At 48.4% G+C, this 9,818-nt stretch overlaps 1 protein-coding gene across 1 annotated transcript; it reads left to right on the top strand.

Moving 5' to 3' along the window:
- The first annotated feature begins 5,776 nt into the window (after positions 1 to 5,776).
- LOC102411715 (protein PET117 homolog, mitochondrial) lies at positions 5,777 to 9,808 on the top strand. Its single transcript, XM_006077238.3, has 2 exons — positions 5,777 to 5,992; positions 9,600 to 9,808. The coding sequence occupies exons 1-2, from the start codon at positions 5,897 to 5,899 to the stop codon at positions 9,747 to 9,749; spliced, it is 246 nt and encodes an 81-aa protein (XP_006077300.1). The 5' UTR covers positions 5,777 to 5,896; the 3' UTR covers positions 9,750 to 9,808.
- Positions 9,809 to 9,818: the final 10 nt, after the last annotated feature.

The following is a 9,818-nucleotide window of genomic DNA, read 5'->3' as shown; positions in this document are numbered from 1 at the left end:
TGGACTGCCAAGGATGTCCCTTATATAGGATTTTGTATAGCAGTAGGCCATGCATATAGATATGAGCACAAAATCTATTACCACTTGATTCATCTTCACGAATACCCAGTAGCAGCAAGATTAGGAAACAGGGGACTTCCCTGGTGGTCCAGTGGTTAAGATTCTGACCTCCCACTGCAGAGGGCCTGGGTTCGATCCTTGGCCAGGGAACTAGATCCCACATGTTGCAACCAAGATTTCGCATGCCACAACTAGGACCCGGCACAGCCAAATAAATAAATATTAAAGGGGGAAAAAAAAAGATTAGGAAACAGGATGATATCAGCATCCCAGAAGACCCATTCACACTCTGTTCTTTCAGGAAATACTCTCCCACTCTGCCCCCACCCCCAGTAAGGTAAGCACCTGAAGATTTCTGCAAGTGGGATATACGCAGATACACTTGCACATGTTTTGGGTGCACACACGTATGCAGTTCTGTGGGGCCTCCATCTGGGGTTGAAGGTTCTGGGTCACAGGATTCAAACTGGTTCAGCTCCAGTAGATTCAGCTGAAGTGGTTCCAAGAGACACTCCCACCCAGAGCACAGCGCGTTCCAACTATTCTACGTCTTTGCTAACGTGTGGTATTGTCAGTTAAAGCCATTATTTTTTTCACAATGATTCATAAATTTACGGCAGTCGAAATTGCCTGTCTTTAAAGGATCCAACAGCTCCTTTCTTCCATTAACAACCGGTAAGGTTGACATTTTTCTCTGACAACGTGACTGGATTTTGAATCCAGAGGAACTCAGCCAGCCACACCAAGAATTTTGAATCACGGTTGGGGCAAGTGCTGTGAGAATGCTCGCGCTGCCTCCAGCTGGGATGTTGCTGAAAGGCCCTTTGAGCTGCAAATGAACAGACTTCTCCCAAGGCTGTGAAGACAGGGATTCCCCCTCCCCTCAAGGCTGAGGGGGTCCCCATCTCACCACTCCTACGGGACCCCTGAAGACTCACTGGCCAGAGCATGACACGCATTACTGCCACAGGCCTGACTTGGTGCAGTCATGCTGCTAATTCGTCATCTCAACCAGCAAGTCCAGGGGGCAGCAGACATATTACTGTCCCCACGGTACAGAGGGGGAAACTGAGGCCCCCAGAGGTCAGGGACTGTTCCCAGTGAAGCCAGAAGCCCTTTGTCGTAGAGCTTCACTCACTAAGACCACTTTCTGAGAACAACATCCTGCCAGAGGATAGCAAGGCTCCCACAAAGGGAGGAATGGGATACTCGAAAACGGAACTTGAGGCCCATGTGAACAGGGCGTAGCTGTCAGAGGCCAAATGAGCATCCTGAGAGGCCAATGCTCTGACCGCAGAACCTACGGGGAATCCATTGCTTTCCTGTTCTCTTCTGTTTCTTTCTCTTTCTTCTCCCACCTGTGTGTCTAGCCTTAACTGCCTCCCTCTCTTTCCACTCCTCCCATTCTGTAAGTACCTGAAATACAGAATTGAAAGAGTCTACATATACACATTTTCCTTGTCGACTACCTCAAGTTAAAAGTTCTCTGTTAAATCAAGTGAAAATTCACTTTTAAACCAGTTGAGTTTAATCTTTTGTCTTTTGAAAACAAAACTAAAAACCAATTATGTTGCACTGTAACTTTCAGGCTGTGGACTCCGGGCAAGTTACCTTCCTCCTTTGTAAAATGGGCATAATAGCACCTATTGTGCAAATGAAATGAATTGATACATACAAACAGCTTTATTTTTTTGCCTTCTTTTAATAACTTTATTGAAATCATAATTCAGTTCAGTTCAGTAGCTTAGTCGTATCAGACTCTTTGCGACCCCATGAACCACAGCATGCCAGGCCTCCCTGTCCATCACCAACTCCCAGAGTCTACCCAAACCCATGTCCATTGAGTCGGTGATGCCATCCAACCATCTCATCTTCTGTCGTCCCCTTCTCCTCCTGCCCTCATTCTTTCCCAGCATCAGGGTCTTTTCAAATGAGTCAGCCCTTCGCATCAGGTGGCCAAAGTGTTGGAGTTTCAGCTTCTACATCAGTCCTTCCAATGAACACCCAGGACTAATCTCCTTTAAGATGGACTGGTTGCATCTCCTTGCAGTCCAGGGGACTCTCAAGAGTCTTCTCCAACACCACAGTTCAAAAGCATCAATTCTTCGGCACTCAGCTTTCTTTACAGTCCAACTCTCATATCCATACATGACTACTGGAAAAACAATAGCCTTGACTAGACGGACCTCTGTTGACAAAGTAATGTCTCTGTTTTTTAATATGCTGTCTAGGTTGGTCATAACTTTCCTTTCATAATTAGCATACCTTAAAATATATCCCCTCTTTTTTTTAATGGGGATGATTTTTTAGTATTTTTATTTATTTATTTGGCTGTGTTGGGTCTTAGTTGCAGATAAATAAATATATAAACAAACAGATAAGCCATTTCTGAATTTGACACTGTTAACTCATAAGGTATATTTTGTGAGGGGGAGACCACACCTTAAGGCTTGAGGGCTCTTAAGGAATTGGGACATGGAAGTGAAAGCACAGAGTCCTAACTCCCGAACGGCCAGTGAATCCCCGTGAGGGACTTTTGAAAAGCAGAATAACAATCCATTTCAAAAAGACAAGTTGAAAAATCAGTCATGGTAGAGTGAAAGACCATCTCACTCTGTTCAGTTCAGTTCAGTCGCTCAGTCGTGTCCGACTCTTTGCGACCCCATGAATCACAGCATGCCAAGCCTCCCAGTCCATCACCAACTCCCTGAGTTCACTCAAACTCACGTCCATAGAGTCAGTGATGCCATCCAGCCATCTTATCCTCTGTCGTCCCCTTCTCCTCCTGCCCCCAATCCCTCCCAGCATCAGAGTCTTTCCCAATGAGTCAACTCTTCGCATGAGGTGGCCAAAGTACTGGAGTTTCAGCTTTAGCATCATTCCTTCCAAAGACATCCCAGGGCTGATCTCCTTTAGAATGGACTGGTTGGATCTCCTTGCAGTCCAAGGGACTCTCAAGAGTCTTCTCCAACACCACAGTTCAAAAGCATCAATTTGTCGGCACTCAGCTTTCTTCGCAGTACAACTCTCACATCCATACATGACCACTGGAAAAACCATAGCCTTGACTAGACGGACCTTTGTTGCCAAAGTAATGTCTTTGCTTTTCAATATGCTATCTAGGTTGTTCAAAACTTTCCTTCCAAGGAGTAAGCGTCTTTTAATTTCATGGCTGCAGTCACCATCTGCAGTGATTTTGGAGCCAAGAAAAATGAAGTCTGACACTGTTTCCACTGTTTCCCCATCTATTTCCCATAAAGTGATGGGACTGGATGCCATGATCTTCGTTTTCTGAATGTTGAGCTTTAAGCCAACTTTTTCAATCTCTTTCACTTTCATCAAGAGGCTTTTTAGTTCCTCTTCACTTTCTGCCATAAGGGTGGTATCATCTGCATATCTGAGTTTATTGATATTTCTCCCGGCAATCTTGATTCCAGCTTGTGCTTCTTCCAGCCCAGTGTTTCTCATGATGTACTCTGCACAGAAGTTAAATAAGCAGGGTGACAATAAACAGCCTTGACGTACTCCTTTTGCTATTTGGAACCAGTCTGTTGTTCCATGTCCAGTTCTAACTGTTGCTTCCTGACTTGCATACAGGTTTCTCAAGAGGCAGGTCAGGTGGTCTGGTATTCCCATCTCTTTCAGAATTTTCCACAGTTTATTGTGATCCACACAGTCAAAGGCTTTGGCATAGTCAATAAAGCAGAAATAGATGTTTTTCTGGAATTCTCTTGCTTTTTCCATGATCTCACTCTGACATACATTCTAAAGACATGCAGCTTTATTGAAGGCTCACTGACTAAGAGGGAGAAAATACCTGGAGTCTACTGCAAGTAAAAAGTAGTCTAATATACCTTTTTTTTTTTTTTAGAGAAAAAGCCAATATGCCCTGAATTAAATTGCTTCTATCTCCAAGGTCAACACAGGGATCCTATTCTCCAAATCAATGGTACTTCCTCCTCTGCAGAGAAAAATGCTGCAGACGAAATATTTGGAAACATTATTTTCACTTTAAAAGTTATTTTTATCTCATTACATTTCTGGAGAGCAGCATTCACTTCAAGTAACTGACACTCTACACAACAGACCCTGGAATAGCAAAGCACTACAGAGAACAAGGTGGAAGAAACCTCAGGGTGGGACTCAGCCCAAATCAACAGTGTCCACAGCTGTTTGCACAGGAGGAAATCTGTCCTTTGGGAATTCCAGTGGGAAAAAATATTGTTGTTCAGTCGCTAAGTTGCGTCAGACTCTTTGCGATTCCATAGACAGTAGCATGCCAGACTTCCCTGTCCTTCACCATCTCCTGAAGTTTGCTCAAACTCATGTCCACTGGGTCGGTGATGCCATCCAACCATTTCTTGATTCTAACACCTCTCTTCCTTGGAAAGCCCATCGTCTGCGTGAGCTGGGCATAGTATCTTTTTCGGTGGGCTTCTCAGTTCTCCACTTCGCTCCATCATTTCTGACCCTAGTAACGCGGGTAACTGAACGCAGAAATCGGTATAGACGGGATGTCTCAAGGGCTACCTGGAGACAAGGTGACAGCGTCTTTCGTACCAGCAGAAGAGGAACCGCTGCCTGGAGAGCTTGCTCTGCAGCCAGAAGGTTTCCCGACGACGTCAAGAAAAACCAGACCCTGAATATTCATTGGAAGAATAAAAGTGAAATCGCTCAGTCCTGTCCGACTCTTTGCGACCCCATGGACGGTAGCCTACCAGGCTCCGCGGTCCATGGGATTTTCCAGGCAATACTGGAGTGGGCTGCCATTTCCTTCTCCAGGGGATCTTCCCAACCTAGGGATCGAGGCCGGGTCTCCTGCATTGCAGGCAGACGCTTTCCCGTCTGAGCCACTAGGGAAGGCATGATGCTAAAGCTTGCGAAGAACTGACTCATTTGAAAAGACCCTAATGCTGGGAAAGATTGAAGGCAGGAGAAGAAGGGAACGACAGAGGATGAGATGGTTGGATGGCATCACCGACTCAATGGACATCAGTGGACATCGGGAGTTGGTGATGGACAGGGAAGCCTGGCGTGCTGCAGTCCATGGGGTCGCAAAGACTCGGACACGACTGAGCGACTGAACTGAACTGAGTAACGCGGGCACCTGACCGCGGAAACCGGTGTAGACGGGATGTCCCAAGGGTTACCTGGCTACAAGGTAACAGCGTCTTTCGTACCAGCAGGAGAGGTACCGCTGCCTGGAGAGCTGGCTCTGCAGCCAGGTTTCCCGACGACGATGTCAAGAAAAACCAGACCCTGCCTCGCCCTCCCACCGCGTCAAGGTGGAAGCAGGTGGACTGCCACGTCTCACCAGAAAAACTCTCTCTCCTGGTGCCCTCCCCCGCCAAGGGGCAACGAGCGCCGCGTTTTGGGATGGTGGCGTGGCAGCGCCCCGCGCTCCGAAGGGACGCGCGAGGCGGAGGGTCCGCAAGGTACTCAAGCCCGGAATCCTGCCTCCCGACACTCCCGCAGCAGAGGACGGCAGATGAGAGGAGGGGGCTCAGGCCTCCAAACACCGTCTCGGGTGGTGATGCCGGGGCCAGCTCTGGGCGGGGGCTCTTGGAAGTTGTCCCTTCTCCAGCCCGCAGGGCAGGGAGATGATCTGGTCCTTCGGGTACCCGCCAGGCCCCGCCGGAAGTCACGCTCTGCGGCGGAGCAAGGACAGCGCTCGGCGCTCGACTCCCCGCGCCTGGCGGCGACCGGGCTCTGCGCTTGAGGCATCGCGCCTGGCCCCGCCCCTGGCGGCGACGCGGACTCGGCGGCGGCGGAGGCGGCCCCGGGCCTCAAGCGCTGTGAGCAGAGCCCGCGGCCGGCAGGCAGGCAGGCGAGGGGGATGTCCAGACGCTCCAAGGTGGTTTTGGGCCTCTCGGTGCTGCTGACTGCGGCCACCGTGGCGGGCGTGCATCTGAAGCAACGGCAGGACCGGCAGGTCGGTGTCCCAGGCCCGCGCGGTTCGGGCCTCGGGCCTGGCTCCGCGTGGCGCCTCTTTTCCTCGCCTTTCCTCCCTTCTCCGGGGCCGGGGGACCCCCCTTCTCCTTGGGAGGAACGGTCCTGGGGGTGAGGGGGGAGTCCCCGAGTACACTGGGCTCCGAGACGCCCCCCACCCCGGCCCCCAGGCCCGCCGGCGTCGGAGCGCAGGAGACTGACCGTCCGCGCTGTGTCTCTCAGTTCTCGGGTCTTCGATTTCCCAATCGGTCAGCGTGACCCCCGGGCGCAAGCCTTGGCCCCGAGCTCGTAGGGAAGAAAGAAGAGGAAGAGCGGCTGGTCGTGGGTCTGATGGTCGAGCGAGGGGAGTGGCTGGGGGCGGCGGAGCCTGGGTCGCCCGGGGTGGGCACAGGCAGCGGGAGGGAGCCGGTGCGTGTGCTGGTGGTGCGGAGATGCTGCCGGCGAGGCCTCTGTCCTGTTCCACGCTCTGGAAATCGGCAGACGAGGCCGACGGTGGTACAGGGATTTAGCGGAGGGAATGGAATGATTAACGATGACAGGACATGGAGGAGATGAGAGATTTGGGCTTAAAGTAGGGCTCTAAGGGACTTCCCTGGTGGCTCAGAGGATAAAGAATGTGCCTGCGATGCGGGAGACCTGGGTTCCATCCCTGGGTGGGGAAGATCCCCTGGAGGAGGACATGGCAACCCGCTCGGGTACTCTGGCCTGGAGAATTTCCATGAACAGAGGAGCTTGGGGGGGCTACAGTCCATAGGGTCGGGAGGAGTCCGGCACGACTGAGCAACTAACACAGCTAAGGGGATAGCTTTCCAAACAGAGGCAGGAGGCTTCCTTCTCTAAGAAGGAAAAGATGGTGATGGGAGGAAATTTGACAAGGGGGTTGAGAATGCTGTAGCGGATGTAACTCTGAGGTCAGGGAGCAGGGGTTTTTCCGAGTGTAGAGTAAGGCTGGGCTCAAGCTTGATTCTGACCCCCAGCTACACGTGCCAGTATTCCTGGGAAGTTTTTTTTTTTTTTAAATACCGTGAAACCGCCTGGGTCCTGCTCCAGACCTGTCAAATCAGAATCTCTTGCGGGTGTGGAACCTGCTTATGTATGTTTTAAAAGCGACCCAGGGGTTCTAACATGCAGCCAGAGTTGAGAACTGCTGTTATAATGCGAAAAGTGAAAGGTTTAGATATTTGTAAGTTAGAGGTGAAGGTTGACCAGAATAACTTGTGTTTGTTATCCGTCCAGTCATTCATGTGGCTTACTTCCTGGGAAAGAGGAGGACATGTGATTTGACATAGTTGGGTGTGTTGGAAGGTTCAGGGAAGCAAGAAATAAATCAGTGGTTGGCGTGGTCCCCCGTTGTTTCCTGACTGTCTACCACATACCAGGCACTGTACGGAGCGCTCATCCTCACAGGAAGCCAGCAAAACTGGCAGTACTACCCGAGGAGTAAGAACTGCACCAGGCGCTGGGTTCCAGGTGTAAGAGTTATGGTAATGAAGAGGTCTGGGTGGTCAGCACAGTTGTCAGCCGGAAGTCCCAGGAAGGGTGTGCCAGGCAGTTGGCACAGATCTTGAAACTTGAGGGGGAAACTAGCAAATGATGGATGGAGAACAAGAACCTAAGCCATGTGCCAAAGTCTGAGAAAGGAAGGGAGGACCTCAGAGCAGGTGTGGAAGGTGTGGGCTTCAGGGGTTGGGTGGGGTATGTCAATGTGTCCTGACAGGAGGCCCACAGGACAGGAGCTGGGGAGGGAAGAGTAGAATGAGAGCTTCCGATTCTGTCTGGACATCTGGCCAAGGGCGCAGGGTTCAAGACAGACGGGTTTCAGTTGTGTATCAGTCCCAGGACTCTTAAATTTCTTAGCTCCCTGATGATGAGGACTGAAGCTCCAGGCCTGGAGGAGGGCCAGCACCAAGGTACTTGGTGAGTTGTTAAAGTAGACATAATAGTAAATTTAAAAACCAAAGACAAACAGATCTGTAACTTGGTGCTTGTTGATGAATTGCAAGCTAGCCTTGCAGATGGAGATACTTATCTTGTAGTTTATTTGAAAGAGGTCTGGTTTAAAATTAAAAAAACAAAAACAAAAAAACATTTACCCAGGTCCCATGCCCTGCCCCCATTATTCTGCCTCACAGGCCACTGTTAGGAGAGTATTTAATGACCTGTAAACTATAAAATGTTTGTTATTAGTAATGACTGGATTGATGCTTCAGGAAGTCATCTTAGATGCCACATTCATGTTCTGGAACCTTCTGTCATTAGTGTTTGTGAAAGTAATTGTCATTGGTGGGCCTTTGTTTTTCCTCTGCTGATAGCTTTCTTTTTTTCCCCTTCTCTGCCCATTAGGTAATTGATGGTAATTCTGTGTAATTTTTACTTATTCTCTTTATGTAACAGAACAAGCCAGGTTCTTTACTTTCTCGGACTTAAACTTTGTTCAAATTTTAGTACTTTTTTTCTATGATATTTATTATTCAGCTAGGACAATTGCTAACAGGAATGTAGTTCACAGTTACTTTAACTCTCATCAAGGTTTTTTTTGGGGGGCAGGGGACATAGGTGGCCTGCGGGGTCTTTGTTCCCCAACCAGTGGAAGCGGAGATTCTTAACCACTGGACCACCAGGGAATTCCCTCCTCAAATTTTTATTTAGCTCTCTTTTTTTTCTTCTGTTTCTTTTTTGTTTGTTGTTTTTCACTTGTTTTATTTTTTTCCATTGCTCTCAAATTTTTAAAGTATCATGTATCAACTAAACTTCTAAAATTCAGCACAGTGGCAGTTTTTCTTTCTTTTTTTAAAAAGAGATTTATTTTTGGCTGTGTTGGGTCATTGTTGCTGTGCTTGGGCTTTTGTTGCAGGTTGCAGTGCTCAGGCTTTTTACTATGGTGGAGTACAGACTTGAGGGTGTTGAGGCACATCTGCTAAATAGTGGTACACAGGCTTAGTGTTGCCCTGAAGCATGGGGAATCTTTCCAGCAGAAGCAGGGATCAAATCTGTGTCCCCTGCATTGGCAGGAGGATTCTTACCCACTAGACCACCAGGGAAGCCCCAGTTTTTAATTTTTAATTGCTATTTACCATATTTGTATTAAATGATGTGGACAGTAAGAAGTCTGTAATAATACTATGGCAGTCTACCAAGTTAATTTTATAGTTTCTTTATTACATTTATACAGTAAATTGGGAGAAGGCAATGGCACCCCACTTCAGTACTCTTGCTGGAAAATCCCATGGACGGAGGAGCCTGGTAGGCTGCAGTCCATGAGGTCGCTAAGAGTCGGACACGACTGAGAGACTTCACTTTCATTTTTCACTTTCATGCATTGGAGAAGGAAATGGCAACCCACTACAGTGTTCTTGCCTGGAGAATCCCAGGGACAGAGGAGCCTGGTAGGAGGCCATCTATGGGGTCGCACAGAGTCGGACACGACTGAAGCGACTTAGCAACAGCAGCATACAGTAAATTAAAATAGTAATTAGGTAGTTGGAATCTAAAAGTTTTAACTGTATCTAAACTGTTTTTTAGATTTGAATGATACAAGGATGGGAACTACCTGTTCCAGTTTTACTGAAATCTGTTTCTTACATTTTTAGAGGCTTCATGATGGAGTGATCAGAGACATTGAAAGGCAAAATCGGAAAAAAGAAAATATTCGTCTTTTGGGAGAACAGATTCTTCTGACTGAGCAACTTGAAGCAGAAAGAGAGAAAATGGTGTTGGCAAAGGGATCTCAAGAAACGTGACTTGAAGTGTGTGTGAAGTATTGATGAAAGAGACAGCATTCAATGTGTGTGTTGATGGAGAACAGCTTA

This window comes from Bubalus bubalis, chromosome 14, assembly GCF_019923935.1.
Source record: "Bubalus bubalis isolate 160015118507 breed Murrah chromosome 14, NDDB_SH_1, whole genome shotgun sequence".
NCBI lineage: Eukaryota > Metazoa > Chordata > Mammalia > Artiodactyla > Bovidae > Bubalus > Bubalus bubalis.
Note: the sequence above shows the minus strand (reverse complement) of the source record. Positions and strands in the feature narration are given on the sequence as shown.

Bases quoted from the DNA above. Each gene is read 5' to 3' on its own strand.
- LOC102411715 (XM_006077238.3), top strand. From the start codon at position 5,897: ATGTCCAGACGCTCCAAGGTGGTTTTGGGCCTCTCGGTGCTGCTGACT. The intron at 5,993-9,599 runs GTCGGTGTCCCA...TTACATTTTTAG, and splicing joins AGCAACGGCAGGACCGGCAG to AGGCTTCATGATGGAGTGAT.